Source organism: Acomys minous, assembly GCF_964271855.1.
Source record: "Acomys minous genome assembly, chromosome: 15".
Taxonomy (NCBI): Eukaryota; Metazoa; Chordata; class Mammalia; order Rodentia; family Muridae; genus Acomys; species Acomys minous.
In genome coordinates, this window is record NC_140497.1 from 4,641,225 (window position 1) to 4,666,575 (window position 25,351).

Below are 25,351 nucleotides of genomic sequence, written 5' to 3' on the forward strand. Positions count from 1 at the left end.
TCAAAGAATAAATAAAAAAATTGTTAAAAATAGAAATACATTAATTTACAAAAGTAACCACATACACATTTTCACCTATGAATGACTTACATATGACCTTTTCTGGCTACCCAGCTATTAAAATGGTTATTTATCGTCGTTAAAATACAGCCTGGGAGTCCATGTGTTTCCTCCCGATTTCAATCCAGGCAAACTTCGCTCTCCGGCTTAGGTTGTGCAGTTTAATTCACTGCAGTTTGCAGAGGTAGCAAAATCCTCAATTTTAAAGCTGTGCAGATCAACATATTTCTGTGGGTAATTTAAATTTTGCATTCTGCACAGATAACTAAGAGGATGCCACGTGAGCGCGCTTCCTGGCTAGCGGCAGATCACAGCACCCTCGTCCGAAGAGGGGGCTATTTCAAGCTACTGCTGCCCATTTCGCGTTCACACACACAGCAACTGGTGGCAACTAAAAATAACGAGTTTGGCCACCAGCTAAGAATCCAGTCCGACCGACCGGTGCAGTGCCAGGGAGCGCCAGGGAGCTTCTGGATGCCGGGTGCAGCAACTCCCTCCTGCCCACTCATCAGGGATAGTCTTCTGCTCTTTGAAAGCTACTGAGAAGCCATTAGCAGGCAGGACTGGGAGGGAGAGCCGCACTGCAGCACACCTCCACGCTAGCGGCAGGCTGTAGCCACGCGCACGTGAGCGCCAATTAGAGCGACCCTCCCCAGGACTCTGGCACTGGAGTGTGTCAATCAGGGGCGCCAGGGTAGCACGTGCGTGCGGGTGGCTCAACCCACCCCAGGGGCTGCTCTGAACTCCAGCTGCCGCATGAAAATGAGTTGATGCTTTCTGCAAGATCCTGAACAGGGAGCCTCCGCCTCCCTCTGTTCAGCAATGCGTCCTGAGGCACTCCGTTACCTGAGCAGGGACCCTGAATTATGCATTTCCAGAGGACAGCCGTCCTAGAAGAAGAGAATGCTGGGACCCACGGCAGGATCCGTGCTTGAGAGGGGACCATGTCTCACTATCAGCATTTTATTAAGTGCTGTAAGTAGGTTCACTCACGTGTGTGTGTGTGTGTGTGTGTGTGTGTGTGTGTGTGTGTGTGTGTGTGTGCATGTTTCTGTCTCTGGAAGTGTTATTTTTAAACACATGCCAAAATTAAGGCAGGTGTGTGGCATCCGGATGGGTGAAACGAGCTGGTAGCTGTGAAGGGCAGTTGACAGGCTGTGCTCCATTTCATTTTGATTCTAAAATTATTCTTTCTTTCTTTCTTTCTTTCTTTCTTTCTTTCTTTTTTTTTTTTTTTTTTGAAATCTAAATGCTGTAGTGTGAAAAATCTTTAGAGTGCTGTACCTAAAATTAAAAAAAAAAAAAGATTTGTAGGATATCAAAAACTGAAGAACAGAAGTCGTTTAAGGATTCCCATGCTACCAGGTATTGGGATAATGTTTGTACAACTTACTTGGCCAATGTGTGGCTAAGGTCATCCCATGATACAGCTCACTCTCAAGTTCCCCTGCGGTCGTAGCACTTGGTGCTTTCCTTCTCAGCCTATCTGTGGGTTCTCCTTGGCTGGGAGATTTTGTCCTTGTGCCATTCACCTTGCAGAGGCTCTGCACCCCAGCTCTGCACCGATGCTCATATCGTACAGAACAGTCAGCCAGCAGCTCTCCTCCTGGCTTCCTTTAATATGTGGATTCCAGCACGGTGCTCTGAGCTAGACACTGCTTGCACCCGAACCTTCTCCCATAGTGACACTGGCTGGGAGGACATATTTATAGCAAAACTGGCTTGCTGGATAGAATTCCCTTTTCTCCTGTAGTACTTCTGAAGACTCCTGCACACTTATATCATGATCTTAAAGTGATAGGTGGCATGGCTGGATGACAGATGTCCCATGAGATTGTGGGTTTGCTGACAAGGACACACCAATGTTAACTAAGCACCTTGTCAAAGCAGCGTGGTTTAAACGGACCTTGAATTTTGTCCTAAAGGAGACTTAAAAAAATGCTTGAGAAGAAAATACTTGTCTTGCTCCTATTTTTGTTGGACAGTAAACAAAAGGAGTCTGGCCCGTGATTATTAAAATAAAGATGCCTCATTCCGAAGCCTTGCTTCCAGAATTCACTGATCAGCCTGTACATTTGGAAATTAGCTCTTTAACTGATTTTTTTTTTAAATGTGAGATTGCAGCATATTGAGAAATGTGGAGGTGTCTTTGGTTTAACCTCTTAAGTCTCGAAGTGACTGACCTGGTAACACACATTGTGCAGCCTCCCTGGCTGGGTTTCAAACATCCACTCGCTCGCTCACACTCACATTGCACTGCACCGGCAGGGTGCTGTCATGTTCCTGTCTGGCTTCTGCAGAGGGAATTCCCAAAGCCCTGGCGTCATTTCACCAGGGAGCCCTGGCTCCTCCCAGAGCATAGCCATGGAGCTGAGCCTGGGAAGAAGCCCAGCGGTGTGGAGGACTGAACACTTCATCCCGCCTCCTTTAAGTGTGTGCTATGACTAGAGACTCAGACCCTGGACAGAGGCACTGGCGTGCGCCTAATGGGATGCTTTAGGCAAGCCTTACCCATGCGCAGCATAAAAGATGAAAGCAGAGTTAATTTAGTGAATTAATAACGTTCTTTGGGAGAAGCATTTCTGATGAACTTAGGAAGTGCTTACTTAGGACCCCCTGTCTCCTGAGCTCTTAGCAACAAAGTGGGAATGACTGCCCCCCTCCAGTGCCAGCTGCCCCCCACCCCCGCTGTGGACTTTGGGGAGCTGGGTTTTACTGTGGCTGAAGCAGCCACGGATGCTTCTTCTCATAGAATGGTGGGGTCCAGTACCCTGGAGAAATGACCAGAGCAAGGGGGACAAATGAGAGAGCCTTATTGATAAAGGTGTAGGAGTCGCACCTGATATGGTCCAAGTTCCCGTTCCTCTTGCTTCGTCCTTTGTTGTGACCACATGCCGAGCGGGGTGCAACGGCTCTCACCCTCCACACCCACTCATTCCTCATCCCTACCTCACGCCACCCCCCCCCCCCCCGCCATGCCCTCCTCTACGACTCCCTTTGCATTCTGACCCTGGCTTATCCCCCTACTTTGTTCACCTTCAAAACCAAGCAGCAGCAGCAGCAGAAGTGAGCAGATTCCTGCGCAGAAGCAGTACTTTTCACTTGCCTTACCATCTCATGTGGGCCTCACGAGGACAAGGAAGCCGCTGGGCAGAGTGTTGGGTGGCCAATAATTCATGCTCGAGGAGACCCCTCAGCCACCTAGGAAGTGCTCAGCTCATTTGACAGTAAACCACTAACTCTGAAAGGTCTTAGTTTTTATTTTCAGTGTCGCAGACAGTGGGGCTGGGGAGCGCCTAGTGGTTAAAGGTGTTTATCCCTCTCGCAGAGGACCTGTGTTTGGTTCCCAGCTCCTATATAGGGAGGATTCCACCTGCCCGTAGCTCGGCCTCCAGGGGATCTGACATCCTCTTTGGACCTTCTGCGGGTGCCAGCAGTCCCAGCAGATATTCAGGGCGGTAAATAGTTTCAAAACTTTTCTTTACCTATGTCCTTCTCTTTGGCATGAGAGTGGGTCTCACTTTGCATGCCTGATACAGCTTGTATATGAACGTTTAAAACCAGAGCAAGCATTTTGCTGTATGGACGTTGAGTCAGCAGGAAAGTTTCCGGTGACCTCAAGGAAAATCGCGGACAGTGAGGGTGCCCCTGGTCAGGATGGCGCTTCAGATGCACCATCTGTGGGGAGTCCATCCTGCACTGTGTGTGCTCAGGGTCTGAAGGGCAGAAGGATGGGCCATCCCACTTGGTCACATGACTGGATTCAGGGGGTCAGGAAGGAGAACTGGGTCTGGGGAGCAATGACCCCAGTTTTTTACTGCAACATCGAGCAGCTCGCCAGACTTCTGCTTTCTCCTTAACTGAAGGGAACAGAAGCATCCTGTTTACCTAGGTGCTTTCCCCATCCTGCATCTGAAGCCGAGCTGGGCAGTCACTCCCTGGCATTCAGTCCTTCTCTGAGCACGTGCGTTCCAGGCCGCAGGAGGGAGGTTACAGTTGTCCAAGGTGAATGCTCCCTAGGCTGCTGTTTCACCACAGGGTCTGGGCTCTAGCTGAAACCGTCCACGCAGAACAAGAGCCACCTTCCCACATTCTAGCCCCTCATTCGCACAAATGATCCTACACCAAGTGACTGCCCACCTTTCTCCCCACTCAGCGTTCTGCTCACTGTCCCGGAGCCTCCGGGTCAGCAGAGCCCTGGCCTGGCTGTCTTCCCTGGCCCCTAACCCATCCCCCAAATCACACCTAGGGCTGAAACCACCATCACCCTCTGTTTCACTTACGTGACAAATGACTTCTGAATATTGAGTGATTTCTCCACCAGCCTGTCCTGAAAGATGGTGTGATCAGCAAAGGGCAGAGGGGTGAGAACGGACCAATCACATTTTAGCGTTGAGGCTTTACATCTCCTGCCTGCAGGTGAGCACCGTCACCACAGCCTTGTCACCTCTTCCCAGCAGGCACACGTGGATCCCTGGATACCCTTGTCAGCCTTTAGTCTGCACAGTGAGAACAGCTACTGCAAAGCCTACAAAGGGTGACTGTGTGTAAATTTCTTTTTGAAGGCTCCTCTCCTGCAATAGCACATTTGCTCCCTAGGAACCAAAGCCAACGTGCACAGTGTCGTCCCCCCCCCCCCCCCGGCCTGTTCTCTCAAAGGCCCCCACCTGCTCCTGCTCTGTCTCTCATGGTGGCATCAGATTCCTCCTGAGTAAATGAGAGCCCTGTCCGCCCACCTCCTCAAATGAACCTACTTTCTTTGTTTCAGCTGGGAGTGTCCTATGCTCACTCCCCTCCCACTGCTCCAAGGCTTATAAGAAGAAGCTCAGCACACAGTAGGCCCTCTACTCTCTCGTCAGGTGACATCTGACTTGGCACCTGCCTTTGCTCATCTTACTGCTTTCAAGGGTTTCTCTCTCTCTCTTTTTCTTTTTTTCCTCCTTGGCTTCTCATGTCAGGATTTCTTCATGTAGCCCTGGTTGTCCTGGAAGCGGCTGGGTAGCCCAGGCTAGCCTTGAACTCATAGACCGGCCTTGACACTTCTCAGAACCCCTCTTCGCTCCCTCCACTGGTGGCACTATGCATCATTTTTGCACACTTTTCTCCCTTGGTGGATATCCTTTTGTAATTCTTATGCTTATTTTCATGTGCGTGGTGTTTCCTCTGCATGTACCTCTGCGAGTAAATGGTGCCTCAGAGGCCGAAGGGTCTGAAATCACAGAGAGTTGGTAGAAATCGTGTTGTGCTGGGAATTGAACCTGTGTCCTCTGGAGGAGCAGCCAGTGCTCCTACCCACTGAGCCATCTCTCCAGCCTCGCAGTCTTCTCTCTTTGACGACCTGTAGTGATGGCCAAGCTGTTGCTCTATGTCTACTCTCATGGGTTTGGGGTTAATTTTTCACCTTGTGGTACATTTCTTAAAGTCTAACAATGAGTCTTCTACACCTTTTTGAAAAGCTGTTATTTTTATAACTAAAATCTTTTATAAAGTTAAGGTGCTCATACAATAAGAAGCTAGATTTGCCACTTACTATTCCACGTCAGTCTCTTCACTCACAATATGCTCTCTTTGAAACCCGTCTTCTGTTCCATTTTAAATACCCAGTGTCTCTACATCTTGTTTGTGGTTGGTCACACTGGTTGGCCACTGGCTTGGTCATGAGTTTTGTTACTTGAAAGCCAAACCCTCACCATGAGGCCTCGCCACTTTCTTTGGAGCCCTGAAATACTTACTTTCCACTAAGTATTTTGAAATTTTAGCCAACACAAAATAGTCTATATTTTTGTTGTTTTATTTTCAGTGTGTGTGTGTGTGTGTATGTGTGTGAGTATGTGTGTGTATGTGTGTGTACATGTGCTTTTTTGGTTTTAGTTTTGTTCTTATTTTCAGTTTTTAAGAGGGAGAAAGAATATGAAGTCAGATGGTTAGAAAGGTTAGGATTTGGTAGGATTGGGTTGGGAGATGTGAATATTTTTACCAAAATATAGCATATAAGTTTTTGAATAATAAAGACAATTATAAGTAGGATTAAAACATGAATGAATAATAAATAAATAAATACTCAGAGTTTATAATGTACATCTAGCATGTTAACTGTAAAATAAGCCTCAAAATAAGTTCTCTTTATCTGTCATGCTAGCATCCTGTGAAATGAGTTTGAACAACACAAAGCTCAGCTATTTCAAACTGAGACTTATCTTAATCTATAATTATTTAGCATTTGGTGGTTACTTTATCAGCAATACAGTATGAAATATTATTAAAGTAAATGATGTTCTTGCAATAACAACAAATCTGAAGGTAATGAATACACTGCAGCTAAGAGAAAGACAGCAATCCCCAAGCATGCTGCTGCAGGGAAATCTTCAGATAGATACGGTTATGTCCACAAAGAAAACTCTGTGTTTCTTACTGTGTGTGTGTGTGTGTGTGTGTGTGTGTGTGTGTGTGTGTGTGTGTGTGTGTTCCTCTTAGATCATGAAGAAACAGAGCTGAGGAAGGTATATGCAATAATAAAGTTCTGTTTGTACACATCTACTGTTTAGTCTCCACGCACAATGCTTTTATACAGACTTTTAAGAATGTCGCTGGCTCTTTGTGTCCCATGTTCTGACCACATGGCTCTGTGTACTGCTGTGTGGGCACTGCATTATTAAAACCTGCCCATTGTATCTGGAAAGATCCACACCTACATCCTTACCCTACACCTGCTGCTCTAATGTGATGTGTTCTCTCTCTCTCTCTCTCTCTCTCTCTCTCTCTCTCTCTCTCTCTCTCTTTCTCTTTCTCTCTCTCTCTCCTCCCTCCCTCCCTCCCCCTTTCTTTTATTATTTGTTGAATGAAAGGTATCAATTCTTTCACACTCTGTGGAACTTTAAGGGCATAATCATAACACTTTCTCTTGACTGAGCTGGGTCTATTTAATTTTCTCCTGCTTCCTACATTTTGTCTTCCATTCTTAACTCATTAATTCAAGAAATCTCTACTGGACTCCTGTTGTTTTCTAGGCCTAGGTACACAGCAAAGGTCACACAGCCCAGCTAAGGTCTCCTGTTGTGTTCTAGGCATAGGTAGACGGCAAAGGTCACACAGCCCAGCTAATGTCCTTGCTCCCTTTGAAAGCATCAGGCAGGTGAGGTAAAGAATAAATAAGTAAAAATATACTGATTTGTACAGGTAGCAAAACCTGATGTTTATAAAATAATTTGTGGAAATTGCTAGTGACCTGAGCTTAGATTTTGGGTGCAAAAGCTATTTTAAACAGACCATAAGGAAATTCTCCTAAGACAGTTTTTTTAAAATTTTTTTCATGTTACTAACATATACAATTGTACGAAATAATGAATTTTGTTCTCACGTTTTAGGGATGTTATTAAAATGTTCATTTATCACTTAAATGATGCCCAAATCATTCAATATTACACTGTCCAATCTCTACATGGTTTGGTATTTCCTACAGGCATTTGGTTGTCGACTTACAGCTTTATTGAATTATGATTTGATTGGATACTGGACATTATTCATTCTCTTTATGTATTTAAGTATTACCTTATGGCATACAATGTGATTTTTAAGAAAAATGTCATATACTGTTAAGGAAACTGAGTGTTCAGCAGTTGGATGCAATGCCCTGTGGGTGTGTGTCCAGCCCATCTGCTCTGTGATTGGAGCAGTGAACTCTGATGCAATGCCCTGTGGGTGTGTGTCCAGCCCCCCGATCTGTGATTGGAGCAGTGAACTCTGATGGAATGCCCTGTGGGTGTGTGTCCAGCCCATCTGCTCTGTGATTGGAGCAGTGAACTCTGATGCAATGCCCTGTGGGTGTGTGTCCAGCCCATCTGCTCTGTGATTGGAGCAGTGAACTCTGATGCAATGCCCTGTGGGTGTGTGTCCAGCCCATCTGCTCTGTGATTGGAGCAGTGAACTCTGATGCAATGCCCTGTGGGTGTGTGTCCAGCCCATCTGCTCTGTGATTGGAGCAGTGAACTCTGATGGAATGCCCTGTGGGTGTGTGTCCAGAGCATCTGCTCTGTGACTGGAGCAGTGAACTCTGATGGAATGCCCTGTGGGTGTGTGTCCAGCCCATCTGCTCTGTGATTGGAGCAGTGAACTCTGATGCAATGCCCTGTGGGTGTGTGTCCAGCCCATCTGCTCTGTGATTGGAGCAGTGAACTCTGATGCAATGCCCTGTGGGTGTGTGTCCAGCCCATCTGCTCTGTGATTGGAGCAGTGAACTCTGATGGAATGCCCTGTGGGTGTGTGTCCAGAGCATCTGCTCTGTGACTGGAGCAGTGAACTCTGATGGAATGCCCTGTGGGTGTGTGTCCAGCCCATCTGCTCTGTGATTGGAGCAGTGAACTCTGATGCAATGCCCTGTGGGTGTGTGTCCAGCCCCCCGATCTGTGATTGGAGCAGTGAACTCTGATGCAATGCCCTGTGGGTGTGTGTCCAGAGCATCTGCTCTGTGATTGGAGCAGTGAACTCTGATGGAATGCCCTGTGGGTGTGTGTCCAGAGCATCTGCTCTGTGATTGGAGCAGTGAACTCTGATGGAATGCCCTGTGGGTGTGTGTCCAGCCCCCCGATCTGTGATTGGAGCAGTGAACTCTGATGGAATGCCCTGTGGGTGTGTGTCCAGAGCATCTGCTCTGTGATTAGAGCAGTGAAGTCTGAGGTGTCCCTGTTGGATTTTTACCTGGATGATTCATGGACTGATGGTCGTGGGGTAGTGAAGCCAGGTGTTACTGTTGTGTCTAGAGCTGCCGAACCATTGTGTCTGGTAGTGATGGTCTTATGAAACTGTCCATCATTGTTAGGGACACACATGTCTGTCACTGTTGTAATTTCCTGGCCCATGGTTCACTTCGTTAACATGTGAGGACCATCTGTATCCTCTCTGGCTAGTCTTAGTGTGGCGTGTGCTCTGCCCCATGTGAGGATAACTACGGCTCCTACTCAGACTCCATTTACTTAGAGTGTCACCTTCCACCTTCTCACTTTCAGTCTCTGGGTGTCTGCTTCAGGCTGGTGAACTTCTTGCAACAGCAAACAGTTAGACTTTTTGTTTTGTTTTGTTTTGTTTTAATCTAGTAAACCAGTCTATCTTTTTTAATTGGAAAGGTAAAGCTGTTTACATTTGAGGTTCGGCAGTGGTTTAAATGAGATATGTTTACTTAAGATATCTCCCTATAGTCTCGGGTTTGAATATTTGGTCCCAGTTGAGGTACTGTCTGTGTTTCCTTGCTGGTGAAAGTGTGTCAGTGGAAGTGAGATTTGAAGTTTCAAAAGCCTCGAGCTAGTGATTCACATACACACACCAGCCATCCACACACACACACACCAGCCATCCACACACACACCAGCCATACACACACACACACACACACCAGCCATACACACACACACACACACACACACACACACACACCAGCCATACACACACACACCAGCCATCCACACACACACACACACCAGCCATCCACACACACACACACACACACACACACACACACACACCAGCCATCCACACACACACACACACCAGCCATCCACACACACACACACACACCAGCCATCCACACACACACACCAGCTATACACACACACACACACACACACACACACACCAGCCATCCACACACACACCAGCCATACACACACACACACACACACACACACACACACACACACCAGCCATACACACACACACACACAGACACACACACACCAGCCATCCACACACACACCAGTCATCCACACACACACCAGCCACACATATACACCAGCCATACACACACACACACACACACACACACACACACACACACACACACCAGCCATGCCCAGCCATTCTTTTTTTTTTCCTTCTCATAGTCCTTTGAGCTCTCAGATTGCTACTCCAGTTACTTTTAGCATTTTAACTATAATACAACACAGAGATGTTCTTTTCTGGTCATGTCTGTTAGGTTCTGAATTCCTCCTGTATTGAGATGTTTATATCTTTCCCCGATGTATGAGAATTCCTGCTATAATTTGTTGAATAGATTTTCTATGATTTTATGCTACATCTTGGTTCCTTCTACATCATAGATTCATAGCTTTGGCCTTTTAGTCATGAGTCATAACTGTCTTATTGTGTTTTCTTTATTACTGACTGAAAGAATAATATCTTAACTGTGTCTTTGATACCTGACATTTTCCCTCTTGGTCTGTTCTATTGGCAATGCTTTTGTAGAGCTTTTCATTTGATCTATTGATTCATTTGAAGGATTTCCATTTGGTTTTTTTTTTTGTTGTTGTTGCTGAATGTCTCTTCATAGTTATTAAGTTTCACTCCCAAGTCTTTAATGACTTATTTATTTTATTAATGTGCTTATTGGAATCCTCTATGAGATCATTTATAATATGAACTGGACTTTTGAATTCTTACTGGGAATTTTAATTACTTAATAACTTTAAGTTCCTCAGCTTCTGTGGTCCATGACACTACTATATCCTGGTTGTGGTCTATGACACTATTGTATCCTGTGTTGTGGTCTAGGACACTGTTGTATCCTGTGTTGTGGTCTAGGACACTATTGTATCCTGTGTTGTGGTCTAGGACACTATTGCATCCTGTGCTGTGGTCTAGGACACTATTGTATCCTGTGTTGTGGTCTAGGACACTATTGTATCCTGTATTGTGGTCTAGGACACAATTGTATCCTGTGTTGTGGTCTAGGACACTATTGTATCCTGCGTTGTGGTCTAGGACACTATTGTATCCTGTGTTGTGGTCTAGGACACTATTGTATCCTGTGTTGTGGTCTAGGACACTATTGTATCCTGTGTTGTGAGCATTTCTGGTATTAATTTAATATCTTTTTCTAGCTTTGTATGGTGGCATTACTCGTGAGCTGCATCATTTTGGGGGTTTATTCCCTGTAATCACTCAGAGGGGTACATGCGAATTGCTCCAACAGTAACAAGGTATCTCACAGTGACGTTGTAACAGGAAGTTAAAGACAACTACTACACAACCAGTACCATAGAAGATAAAGCAGTAAAAACAGTGTAGAAGGACCTACGAAACTCAAATTAATAAATGGAAAACTATTTAAAAGGGTAAAATTAAGTAAAATAACAGACAAATTTGTAGAGAGATTCAATAAAAGAAAAAGAAGAAATAAAATACTTTAAGAAGAGAAAAAGCAAGGGAGAGCAGTAACTTATTACAAAACAAAAAGTAGATAAGAATTACAGTAAATAAAACCAAAATATTTTTTAAAGTAAAAATGCTAATAATACAGCTAAATGACAAAAACTGGACATGTTTCTTCCTGGCCCTCTAGTATTTGGATTTTCTAGGTCTAGGGTCAGGGCGAATAGTGGTAGCAAGAGTCTGTGGTAGTTTCTCTCTGCTCCCAGCATGCACTTTCTTATGCTGAGCTAAGGTTTGGAGTATTTGTGAATCTCCTGCCTGTTAGGACCTTCTGCTTGTCTCAGTAGCTCTGAGACTGTGTGCTGGGCATTTCTTGCTCAGTCCAGAAGATGCTGTGGCCAACATCCAAGGCATGAGGTGCACTGGAGAATGGAGGGGGGGGGGGAGTTCTGCACTGGAGTAGAGAGCCGAGGGAAGCAGTCACTCCACTCACAGCTCTCAGTGTTTAGGACCCCGGGCACCAGGAAACCAGCCCTTGGGAGGGAGGAGACTGTGCCAGCCTAGCGACTCCACATGACTTTCCAGATGTGGCTCAGAGCTCTGCTCAGTAAAGCACACACCACAGGGAGGCTGTCTCCAGGGGTACAGGGGCCACTGGGCTTGAGCTCAAAACTCTCATTCTCAGCAGCGGAGTCACATGGAGCTTGTCCCTTACTGCAGAAGGCAGAGGCCCCAACCATGTGCCCTCCACCGAGCATCCCCCTCCATCACCTCAGTGTCTAATTACTGACATAGTAACCTAATACCTGGGTCCTCTGCCTCTGAATTGCTGCCTGATTCCTCAGCCCCTGCAGGCTCCGGTCTTCCCTCTCACAAATGGTGTTCCCCAGTGTTGTACCCTCTCCCCTTGACAAGATAGCAGGCTCCAGAGGGTCCTAGAAACCTACAAGAAGAACATCATGACAGGCAGATCTGGACCCAGGTGGTTCTGCTCAAACTACTGTACCAACCAAGGACAATACATGCAGTGAACATCGAACCCCTATTCTGGTCTAGCCAATGGACAGGACATTCTCCACAGTTATGTGGATAGCAAGGACTGACTCTGACATGAACTCTGGTGCCTCAATATTTGACCACTTCCCAGTGGTGAGGAGGCCTGGTGGCACTCAGAGAAAGAATAGGCAGGCTACCAAGATGGGACTTGATAGGCTGTGACCATATGGTAGGGGAGGAGGTCCCCCTCAGTCTCAGACCTAGGGGAGGGGAATAGGGTGAAAGAGGGAAGGAGGGAGGAATGGGAAGATACAATTGGGATGGGATAACAATTGAGATGTAATCCGAATAAATTAATAAGAAAAGATAGCAGGCTATGTTAATGAATTTACATGTATATACAGATTTCCGTTTCTCAAGGGATTTGCTACCTAGGAATTATGACGTGGACAGGCTTCTGCAGAAAACAGTTATAGGATGGGTGGATACTGAAAGAGCACATACCAACGCCACGCCTCCCTGTGAGAAGGTGTTGTTCACAGGGCGGGCACGAGGGAAGAGAGCTGGAGGCAAGTCAGCCTCCTGGGAGGGAACTAGAAGGCACATAAGGCTGAATAGGTTTTCAGTGAAGTTCCTGAGTGAGAAACTGGTGCGAGCAGAAGTTGTGTAGGAAGCTGCGAGCACTTGGAGCACTCGAAGACTGAGCAGCAGCCACTCCATGCATCGAGAAAACGGCTGCGGGAGGGAGAAGGCGGAAAGCTGCCCTGGGCATCGCGCCGTCAATCAGGAAGGCAGGGCTGAGCAGGCAGAGCTCTGCAGCCTCCAGGCTGGGTTAACAGAACTTAATATAGCCCTGGTATACACTGTTTATCTCCACTACTCTTTGTTCCTTCCTCTTGGTGTCAGTTACTCCTCTTCCAAATTCCTGTGGATGAATTCTGGGAAAGGCCTGTGGTTCTGCCACCTGAACCCAGCTGAACCTTCAACACATCAGATCCAAAAATCTGAGATGTCCCCGTTGAAGCTTTGCCTCCCCCACCCGTAGGATCTCAGCCAGAAAAGGTTAGGAGCTGTCCAGCCAAGTGAGGACCTCTAAACTCTTCCAGCCGCCTCCATTAACTGCATTTCCTTTCTATTTACTTATTTATTTAGTATCCGGTGTTTTGCTTGCATGTACACCTGCACACCAGAAGAGGGCACCAGATCTCATTATAGATGGTTGTGAGCCACCATGTGGTTGCTGGGAATTGAACTCAAGACCTTTCGAAGAGTAGGCAGTGCTCTTAACCTCTGAGCCATCTCTCCAGCCCTCGATTTCCCTTCTTATTAGAATGGAAATTGTACAAAGGAGATTCCCAACATGGAAAAGTACTTACTGCATAAGCCTATCAACCTAAGTTCCTCCCTGGAACGGGAGTGGGGCAAGAGGACAGATTCCCAAAAGCTGTTCTCTGGCCTCTATATGGTTACAGTGGCGCACACACACAACACACACACACACACACACACACAAACACACACACACACACCACACCACACCACACCACACCAAAAATATGAAGGAGGAGGAGAAAACAGAATTATCAAAGGTCTGTGTAGAGAGATCATGCTTGAAAAAACAACTGGAAGAGAACAGCGGAGAGTACAGCAATCTGCTTCTGTAGATCTGGTGATAACTGATGTACCCGAAAAGGAAGAAAAGTAGATGAATTTGAAAAAGAATTGGAACCAACCCTATGGGGTCTTGGGGTCTTGGAAGTTATGGAGGATGGAAAGGGGGAATTATAATGAGCAACTGTGTGGCAGAGCTGGGAACATGGCAAAGACACAGGCTCAGCACAGGCTGATGGAGTTCACGGAGAACTGCCGAGATGCCGTTGCGCACAGTGTTGCACACACAGTCTTGCACTAGACTAAAGCTCCAAGGGGAGACGTCTGTGATAGAGCTGTGGGAGTCACTACGATGCTGCTGACAGCTACGATGAAGATGGAGAGGAGATCAACAGCCAGAAAAGAGATGGCTCAGGTCAGAGTTGCCAGGAAGGCAGCCAGGAGAGGCGTCCACAGAAGAGTTGAGGGGTCTTCAGTCAAGAAGAGAGTAGCAGTGCGAAGCGGCGTGTGCAGAATTGACAGGATCATGTGTGAGGAGGACCATGCTCAGAAGCATTCCACAAGGGCCTCATCCATGACCCACCCATCCAGAAGAGCCAATAGGAGAAGGAGAGTCAAGTTCAAGTGAGTGGCTCAGTCGTCATGGGGACAGAATGAGTATTATGGAACACATGCCTCGCCCCCCACTACCAAGAGCACACACAGGGAGATTGGAGAAGGTTTTAGTGCCTAAAATCATCTATTTTTAAGATAGGGAGTTTAGTACAGGGGTGATCACTAGCAACCGTGGGTCACACGTGTTGAGAATCTCTTCCTTGGCTTAGAACACCATGATTCATCTTTCTTTCATTGAGTATCTGGAGCCATAAGTTAAGAATGTGAAGAGCAGAAGTCCAATCTTCACAGGACGTGAAGCAAACACCATGGAAGGTTCCGTTGCTGTGCACCTCACTGCTCTGCTGCCATCTTCCGATTGCTTGTGAAGAGAAAAAGATCCCACGACTCCAACAACAACAAAGAAAACAGGAACAACCTCTCCAACCCTGAAAGGATGCAAGAAAGATGGAATTCAGTTAAAAGCCGGGTGTTGGTGGTACACGCCTTTAATCCCAGCACTCGGGAGGCAAAGGCACACAGATCTCTGTAAGTTCGAAGCCAGCCTGGACTACAAAGCTGGACTAGGACAGCCAAGGCTACTCAGAGAGACCCTGTCTTGAAAAACAAAAAGAAAAGGAAAAAAAAAAAGATGGAATTCGTGGTCCTTGATTCCAAGGTGACTGTTTTTCACTCACTGCTGTCACTGAATGAAGGCCAGAGTGAAACCCACGGCCTCGTGTTCCTAGGACAACAATGACATGAGAGCAGCCGTTGGTGAACGCTGGATCTTCCAGCCAGGATTCATTGTTCAGTTTCCTCAGGGGATGAACGCTTTGTGTAACCGTGAGCCACACTTCAGCAGCTTGCCAACCAAGGCATGGTAAAGTGTCTGGTGTATTGAGGACGCTATGCAGAGGTCATGTTGGAAAGGTCAAGTGCTACTGATCTGTTGAGACAGTGATGGCTAAGAAATCTAACTAGAAGTTCTCCATCCTTTATATGAAGATAGTAAAATGCAGAAGAAACATGTGGATAAGCTCGCATGGAACAGTGGTGCGTAGGAAATGCTGCCTTGTTTTGTTTAATTCATCTTTAAAGGCCTTTTGCTGAGAGTAAGGTTTTTTTTTTTTTTGAAGAATAATTAAAGGCAAGAAGCTTAAGGGTCCTCTAAATAAGGGAGATTAAGAGACGTGAATTATTTATTATCTAGAAATGAGGGATGACAAGAGAGGCAGATACAAATTAATGAGTGGCTTGCGGAATCAATTGGCCATTCTTCCTCATCCCAGCGAGAGAGGCAGAAGAGGAAGCTATGCATTGAACGAGCTAGCAACAAATGCAAAATTAATGACAGACGTGCCTCGTGGTGCCTCATTCAAGGATGCAAAAAAACCCATTCCTGTGCCTTTGTTATTGAAGGGGTGAAGCTGTTTCGAGACAGAATTGCCGCCCAAACTTCCGGTTCATTATTCCTCACTCGTAACAGCACCAACCTAGTAAGTTCAGCTCTGCTGAAGCCAGCTCCTCGAACACCTGTGAACTGGGCGTGGCCAGACTCGCATGTTGCTTCACTATTCTTTATTCTTTATTCTTGGGGGATGTCGAACATGCCTTAACCACGCGATGGTCATCTCACCAGCTATCCATGAAGCGTGGCATAGGTAGTTGGTTCTGAGAAGCCAGTGTAAGCTCTGCCTAGCAGAGCATAGCCTGGGGGTCCCCTGGTGCCCCCTGCTGGTGGGAATTCAGATTGCAGGTGCAACCAATGTTGGGGACAGTGGGCTCCCCAGAATAATTTTGGTAACTTTTATGTCTGTTTTGTCCTCGTGTGGTTTAGTGACACTCCCTTTTCCTTATATGATAAGCAACAGGGTGGCAAAGTGGAGACTTGATTATGAACTCTGCTTAAAGCGGCCTCTTAAAATGTATTTGAACGAGTGAATAAGTTAGTGTACGAGTGAGTACACGTGTGAACGACTCGCGGTTGGCCCCAGACATGTTTCTTGCTGCAACTGTGAATAAAAATAGGGCTGTTCCTTGCCTTTACATAACCCGTGCCCACAGAGCAGGGGGAGAGAGTGACTGATGTGTTCTATGTACCTGTGACCTTAGTATTCTCACAGAGAGAGGTAGAAGAAGAAACGCTGCATGCTCATAGGACGGCCAGCCAGGCATGCTTAGCGGTGAGCAATCACAGAGCCTGTCTTACACAAGGCGGCGGGTGAGGGGTATCCCCTGACACTATCCTCTGACTTCCGTGTGGCCTCCCTGACACACACGTGCTCATAGCCATACTCACGTACAAACATACGTGCACACATATGCTCACACACATCACAAACATATAAGTTCAGCATCTCGTTTCTTTCTCCCACACTGTTATTCTGTATTAATTAGTGTTAAGATAAAGTAGTGCTTTAAACAAGCCTACGTGGTAAAGTGTGGTGGTGCTGGGAGACTAGGTAGAAAGAAATTGGATGGGAGCACAAGAGATGTCCTCTGGGTACATAAGTTTAAAAGCTGAAAGAATCTTGAAAGAAACATGATAAATAGTAAAATTGCAAGATGCCGTTTTCTTAAGCTTAATTCAAACTCTTAAGGTGTGTTTAAATATTTCACATCTCCAACTTTCAGAAAAGAATTAAACGAGATACTGTGAGCCTCAATCTTCAGACCTCTTCAGACTGCAATGTGTACATCTTGCTGAAACTTAATTTCTCCCTATTTTTGTTCTGTAAGGGAGGATATATTCCTGTGACTTTATTGCAAAGATGCTAAACTCTCAGCATCTCCAGACATCCGGCTTTATTGTAGACTTACAGCTGTGGGAGGACGCAGAAGCGATTAGCTTCCTCTTCTCTTTGAAAACCCTCACTGTTCCTTTGTTTTATTGCCATTTTTTATGCAGAAGAGGAAAAAAAAGGCACACACACAAAAAAGCTTCTGGATCTTATTGTAACAATGGATGCTAAGAATAAGTGTCCATGGGAGGAGTTGCTGAGTGTACAGATACCAGAGCATGTGAGTGTGTGCGCACGTGTGAGTGTGTGTGCGCTCAGTACCTGTGTGTAAGCTTGCTCACTCTCACCTTGGCAGTCATCCTCTGGGCTTTTGGAATTTACAAAAGCTTTTTTATGAAGCATCTGATAAACACTACGTTTGTTGTTATGTTCTCGGGAAGTAAGCCACGTATTTACTTTAAAGTCCGTGTGTTGCAAGTTCTAAAATGATGAAACAACAGAATTTGCCCCCTCACCACTGCGTGTGTGGCTCAAGAGTGGCCTGCACACTTACAGCTTGGCGTGGGGTTTCAGAGTATTTCGTCTTGCACACTGCAACGCTGTAGGACACGCGCTCACTTCTGCTTCCCAGGGCTTTGGCTGATTTGTGAAAGGAGACCCTAAGTGCTCTGATCTTTCCCTGGTGGACTATCTCACATCACAGTGTGTTTTCCATGGCTGTCTGTGCTGTAGCCCTTAGAGGAATTTTCCTTCAGGCTGACTAAGAGCCGGTTAGGTGTGTCATCATTTAGTTTACCGTCCGTGGACGTCCAGGCTTGGACATGCAGCATCTCTTGATATCCTGCCTTCAATGTTTGTGGTACTCGGCCAGAAACAGAGCTGCTAGTTCAGGATGGACGCTCCGCTTCTGATCTTTCTGAGATACGTCCATAATGTTCCATGTAGCATTTGCACCAGTTTGCATTTCTGCCGAGAGTGTTTCACTTGCTCTCCGTGTCATGGGCAGCAGCCATCGTGGCAGACATGAAGCCCCATCTAGCTATGGTCTTGACTCGCAGTCATGACTGGGGGCGTCCATAAGCCATGCACCACCTGTTTGTCATTATCGGACAGACACTTGTCCGACCCTTTGCCCATTTCAATCAGCTTTGGGTTTGGCCTGTAGTGGCTCATCATGTACCCCGTGTGTTGCCCCCTGATCGGATATGGTCTGATACTTTCTCTTGTGGTACAGAGTTGTCTTTTTACTCAGTTCACTGCATCTTCAGCTCACTAATTTAGTGAAGTCTCGCCGTCTGTTTCCTCTGGCTCTCCCTGCACTTTGGGCATCGTATCTAATGCCATGAGGCCTTTACGTTTTCTTTAAGTACCTTCAAACTTTATGTTCAGACCTTTGGTTCACATTTAAGTTAACTTGCATATGGCCCAAATAAAGATCCACGTTGACTCTTCAGCACATGGGTCATTTTTTTTTTTTTTGCCTCGCCTGTCATTTCTTTTAAAATACCATTTTAAGACTTAGCATTAGTATGTTCAGCCTACATAACGTTTTCATCTGCATAGATTGACTCTGTGTTTAAATTTCGCATATATAATATCCTACAACAGTTAATATGTCTTATGCATGTGATTCTAGTGCTAAAGCTATTCAGAAAGAATTCTAGCAGTCTAAAGCCAGCCTGGGCTACATAGCTCCAGGTCAGCCTTGGCCAGCCTGGGCTACATAGTTCCAGATCAGCCTTGGCTAGCGTGAGATGCACTGTCTGAAAAATAAATCTTTGAAGAAAAATCAGCCTCTTAATTTAAATTATGAGCATTAATAGGTCATTGTAGAATGTGTGTGCATGTATATGCATACGTGTGAATGCCTACGTGTGAGAGTCTGTCTTGTATACCTTATGTGCATTTGATTGTGTCCCTTGCAAGCACATTCTGAGAGGGGCTTTCCGATGTGCTGTGCATCATGGGACTGCCTGTCAGAGAACGCTCCTAAGGGAATGAGGGCAGGAGAGAGCTGAACAGGAGAGAGAAAAGCTGTGTGAACCTAGGCCAAGGGCAGGGCTACCCCAGGTTCCCTCCCTCCAAAGCACAGCATCGGCCGTTTCTCAGTGACTTGGGAGATAGTCTGCGTGCCTCTCAGTGCTGTGGTTAATAACATCTGGAAGGGCCTTTCACGGACCGTGCCTGTCATAGGGAACAGGCATGAGCCCAACCCACGTGTGGTGTGTCCAGAGTCTCAGCAGCTTCTCCCCTCGGCGGAGGCCTCCTCTACGCTACAGACACAAGCTGGTGTCCTGAAATGCAGTCCACGCTCCTAACTTTACATAGCTACGTTTTCCTGTTTACAAATTATAAAGCATATTTTCTTTCATTTCACATGGAAAATTGCACTGTTTTTTTTTAAACTCTGAGATTCTCTTTTTGTTTGGGAAACTGAGTAAAAAGCTGTGCGTTCCCAGCCGTGCCAAGAGTACACCAAGCCTGTTGCCAGATTTCATTCTTTCCCAGCTACATGAAGCCATTCATGAGCAAAAAATTGTTCTGAAATCTAGTTCAAAATCTCAGCAAAGCCATCAGGCAAAGGAGACAGGCAGGCCATTCTTTTGTGCTGGCCTTGGCATCAGGGAATGGCTCAGCCAAGGTCGCAAAGGCAGAGGCCTCCAGAAAACACAGCTTACTGTGGCTAGAGTGTGGCAAGGTTTGACATGTGGAGTCATCTACAGGGTCCTGATGAGCCACAAAATGTCACCTAAAATGTCAGTATTTACTATAGCGACTCAATAGGACTGCCAAGTGATTTACCAAATGGTTAAGGGCAGGTGACGGGGGTTGTTTTTCTATTTTTGGTCAATGGATGGTCATAAAGATTTTTTTCTATGTTGTTTTCCACTTCAGTGTCACAGTGGTGCATGGAGCTGGCCATATTGGAAAATCCACACAGTGATATTAAAAAAAATAACCAAAAAACAAAAACAAAACAAACAAAAAACAAAAACAAAAGACCAAAAGAACCAGCAGTTCAAATCAAAGATCCCATTTCCACCTCACCAGCGCACCACTCTCTGAAGAGTGAAAATTTTAATTCAGAAATGTTAATGTTCTCACGGCACAATTTAGCATTGTGGAAAAATAGCTAAAGCCCAATATCACCTTAGCTGACGCTAACTGTTGAGACAATGAGGTTCCCAGACCACTGGTAGCCAACACCATGGACATGGACTTCTTGGTCAGTCAAGTCACAGTAAGCTCTCAGCACTTGGATGCTCCCTTCTAGGCAATGACAAAGGGCTCTACGTGAGCTCATTAGTGACAAGTGGCCTCATGGGTGCAGTGCTCGGAGGCAAGGACTTGAAAGAAGGGAAAACGATGACAGCATACACGGTGAGAGTATCACAGGCCAGGCATGGAACTCTGGAAGTGGCACACACCTGTTTCTAAGAAGGAAACTGGCTTCTCCGCGGATCTGGCCATTCCCTGAGCTAGCACTGAGCCCAGACTCCGTCTCTCTGCAGGCACTCCTGTTGCATGCATTCATCTGGGTGTTGTCTTCAGTGTCACTCGTGTGAGGTTCCACACAGTGTAGTGAGCCAGCCAAGAAGAGACCAGTCCCTGGTAGTCCTTGCCCTGCCACTGTCCAGATGAGCCTTGAGGACCTCGTCACGAGGCAGCCAGGAATCCCTGCCCCCACTCAGGATGCACACGTAGACAGATGTGCATCGTGGAGCTGCAGCCCATAGCATGTGTTTGCCCCCCTGCCTGAGAGGCCATCTGCAATATCCCCGGAGGCCGTTCTTAGGGTCATGGTTACTGTCCGGCTTATAGATACTCAGTGGCTGCATAAAACTTCTGTTCCTCTGACCTGATATTTTTGCGTGTTAACCATCAGATTGGCAGACTCCCTTACACAGGGCACTGCTGATTAAGCTGCAATTACGAAAAAAAAAATCACAACACACCACTTTTAGACTATAACCACCTTGTAGACTGTTAAGCATCAGTGCATACGGCACTGTTTGGAGATAAAATATGTTAAAACCGTAAGTTAGAACAAGTCGTACTGACGCATGCATGGAAACGCCGTGAGGTAACCCACTACTTCGTGTGATAACCTAAGAAATTAATTACAAGAGAGATATACTAGAAATTAGTACTTGTGACTTTTAGTGACTGTGGCTGTGAGGACATAGATTGTTGGCAGCTCACCTTTGCTGACCCCTGTGGGAGCCTGTGAAGAACTGCACATGGACCATGGCTGTCACTTCAGAGTCCTGGAAAGCTAACTGACACTTTGGCCCAGAGTCCCCCCCTCCTCAGAGCGAAGAACCAGAAGACCACTGTGTTTATTAGATTATTCCCCTGTCAACACGCTGCTCATCAATGTATGGCCCTCTGGGACACTGCTTGCTTCTGTAGGCTTTCCTGTGGCCTGACAGTTCCCTGGGTATCTAATGACAAGTCAGGACAATCACAGAAGCCAAAATGTCAAGAGCCCAAAGTCAGTCAATCAAATGTGTTACTTTTTTTTTCTTCCTGAGTGATCCTTTGAAAACGCTTCCTGCTTAACATTAATGAACACTCTCAGACCTCCAGGGCCGGGCAGAAGGAACAGCAAAGCAGCGTTAGAACTCTGGAAAGCAGCCCACAGGTTAGGACAACCGCAGTGGGTGTGCCTCTGGAGGCAGAGCCCTGAGGACTACATGTCCTGAGCACATCATGATGTTATGGGGCACAGCTGTGCGTGTCCCACTACATCCTCATGACATATGTGTTGTATGACAACTCTAAAGGGGCTTCCAGCCCCTCGCTGGGCAGCATCACGGCACTCACTGTGGCAACGCGTGAGCTTTTTCAGGCATTGCTGCTGGAGCAGATTAATGATTCAACCACCACCCTTGAAAAGAACCCAGAGATGTAGATAGTTAGCAATGACCGCCACCTTTAGAAAGAATTTGGAAAAAAGAAAAAAAAGATTGTTTAGTAAGGTTAGGTAAAGATGTTTTCATTCGTGGTTCTGATGTAGAAAATCTTAGGGGAGCATTTGAAGTTCAGAAAGGCGTACTCTTACTAGTTGAGGTAGGGACGTTTTGAGGTTAGGGACATGAAGGATAGCTCAAGTTAGCACTGGCTGACGCGACTCTCCCACTGAAGTGGGGTGGCGATTGAGGTGATGCTAATTTCTTGAACCCATTTTTGCCCTGCCCTCCTGATATAATTTAATAACAAACAGTCAATAAGTAGGTGTGCACCTTGAGGATTTAAAGCTGAAATATATATATGTGTGTGTGTGTATATATACATATATCACAAATCTATCTATATATACATATACACACACATATATAGATAGATTTGTGATTCTTTTAAATTTCTATAAGATTACTTAAAAAAAAAGATAATTGATTCTTTCTTTGTAGCCACAAATTGCAGCCTGTCAGTAAAGAAAAATTGGTTTAAAAAAAATCGCCTTGCTTGCTTACACTTTGCTCATCTATAGCAGGTTGCCTGGTTACCGATGTGTGTGAGTTCCTGGGAATAATTTGTTTTCTTCACCTGTAATATGTAAAATGTTTTTCATGTAAAGGTATTGGGGAAATTATTGGTTTTTTTTCATGATCATTCACTAAAAGAAAAATAGAATGTAATTACATTGTAGTTTTTATACTGCTTGAAAGATTTTGCTGGGATATGTAAGTTGTTGAAGCTTGTTGAAGCCTGCTTCATACATCAAGTAAGTGCTTGTGTGTGTGTGTCTGTGTTGTGTGTGTTGTGTGTGTGTATGTGTGGTGTGTGTGTATGTGTGTGGTGTGTGTATATGTGTGTGGTGTGTGTGTATGTGTGTGCTGTGTATGTGTGGTGTGTGTGTGCTGTGTATGTGTGGTGCGTGTGTGTGGTATGTGTGATATGTGTGTGTATGTGTGTGGTGTGTGTGTATGTGTGTGCTGTGTATGTGTGGTGTGTGTGTGCTGTGTATGTGTGGTGTGTGTGTGTATGTATGTGTGGTGTATGTGTGTATGTGTGTGTGTGTGTCTGTGTCTCTGTGTGTGTGTATGTGTTTTCTTCCCCCCTTCCCCCCTGCCAGTTACAAGCAGTTTCAGGTTAGAGACTTGAAGGAGAGATAAACCTGTTTTTATGATCCCAAGTGTGGGATCGAATGGGCTTGTGAGAGAACAGGTGAGGTTAATCCACTAGAAGACTAATCACCTTGTGCGGGAGCTTGATTGTTGCCAGCTGAAAAGATCACGTGAACAGACTCTGGGAGGAGATATATAAATAAGCCGAAGACTAGAGGTGGGGCTGAATAGAGACTTGGGATGGTTTTGGCTGTTCATTGCCCCACTTCAAGACACTCCTAGAGAGAACCGCTGGAGGGAAGGCTTCGGGGCTCCGGCTCCTGCTAAGGTTCCTGAGAGCTGATATCCTTACAGTTTTTTGTTGTTTTTCTTAATCCTCACTTCCTGTTGTTTTGGTTAGTTGGGTTATAAGTGATGTATGCTCGGTTAATAAGTTGTAATGAAATATATTAGTTTAAAAAAATGAGCCTACAGAGAAGCTTTGCATGCTCAGAGAAAAGTCTGCTGGGTGATCAATTGCTGACTCTACACCCTGCCTCAATTTACCTCCGACCTGTGGAAGCTAGCCTCGACACTCAGACCCTCTGTGGCTTCAGTTGTGGCTCCCATTAAGCCAGCTGTCCGCACAGCAATTTGTCAAATGTGAAAGTGACTGTTACCTGTTACCTGCTCCTATTGAAGTTACTGGGAAGGGTAGCTAGTTAACACTTGCATAACTTTTGTCTACCCCTTCCCCCTTGCTGAGAGTAGGCAACTGCACATGACACAGCCGGCTGTACAGGGATGCCATGTTTCCTTTATTATTATTATTAATTTATTCAGATTACATCTCAATTTTTATCCCCTTACTTGTCTCCTCCCATTCCTCCCCCCCTCCCTCTTTCACCCCATTCCCCTCCCCTGGGTCTGTGACAGAAGGGGACCTCCTTCCCTACTATATGGTCACAGGCTATGAAATCTCATCTTGGTAGCCTGCTTATTCTTTCTCTGAGTGCCACCAGACCTCTCCGAGAAGGGGAAGTCGTCAAATATGGGGCACCAGAGTTCATGTCAGAGTCAGTCCCTGCTCTCCACACAACTGTGGATAATGTCCTATTCCTTGGATAGATCTGAATAGGAGCTCAATATTTACTACATGTATTGTCCTTAGTTGGTGCAGTAGTTTGAGCACACCCTCCTGGGTCCAGATGTGCTCGCTATGATGTTCTTCTTGTAGGTTTCTAGGACCCTCTGGATCCTTCTATTTCCCTATTCTTCCATACTTTTCTCACTTAGAGTCACAATAGGAGGTCCCCGCATCTATCTCAATCTCCTGGTAAGTGAAGACTTTCAGGGGACATCTCTGTTGGGCTAGTGTACAATTAATTATAAATAAGTATATACCAAGTGAGTCTTTCTGAGTCTGGGTTAACTCACTCAGGATGATCATTTCTAGTTCCATCCATTTGTCCACAAATTTCAGGATTTCCTTGTTTTTAATAGCTGAGTAGTATTGCATAGTGTAAATGCACCACAGTTTCTTTATCCATTCTTCAACTGAGGGACATTTAGGTTGTTTTCAGGTTTTGGCTATTATGAATAAGGCTGCTATGAACATGGTTGAGCATATGTCCTTGTTGTGTGCTGGAGCATCTTCTGGGTATATTCCAAGGAGTGGAATAGTTGGGTCTTGAGGAAGCACTATTCCCAGTATTCTGAGAAAGGACCAGATGGATTTCCAAAGTGGTTGTACAAGTTTGCACTCCCACCAGCGATGGAGGAGTGTTTCCTTTTCTCCACATCCTCACCAGTATGTGCTGTCACTTGAGTTTTTGATCTTGGCCATTCTGATGGGTGTAAGATGGAATCTCAGAGTCATTTTGATTTGCATTGTCCTGATGACTAAGGATGTTGAGTCTATATGAAGCTCTTTTGACTGTAGTAGGCAAACATCTCTGGGGTCTTAGAAAAGATGCGGGTTTCCTCAATTCCAGGTTCCTTACTTGTGAGACAGGGAAAGTCATCTTGGCCCCTTGGGTATGCTTGGGAACAGTGGTCTGCAGTGTAACAGTGGAAACGCTGTGGCAGACAGCCTGTCCAAACCTGGTCCTCTCAAAGCAACAGGGCAATCCCTTGATGGCACAGAGACTTCACATG

The 25,351-nt window shown here is 45.8% G+C and overlaps 1 protein-coding gene across 5 annotated transcripts in view; it reads left to right on the top strand.

Moving 5' to 3' along the window:
* Window positions 1–25,351, top strand: part of MYO16 (myosin XVI) — a 464,729-nt gene that overhangs the window by 96,536 nt on the left and 342,842 nt on the right. For 3 of the 5 annotated variants that reach the window (XM_084759475.1, XM_084759477.1, XM_084759476.1), the window contains exon 1: window positions 437–1,035. The exons of 1 other annotated variant lie outside the window; for it this stretch is intronic. In XM_084759475.1, coding sequence (XP_084615601.1) covers window positions 1,005–1,035 — 31 coding nt within the window. In that variant the 5' untranslated portion in view covers window positions 437–1,004. Of the gene's footprint in view, window positions 1–435; window positions 1,036–25,351 lie in introns of those variants that run through there. One more of the 5 variants, XM_084759478.1, reaches the window with a different exon arrangement.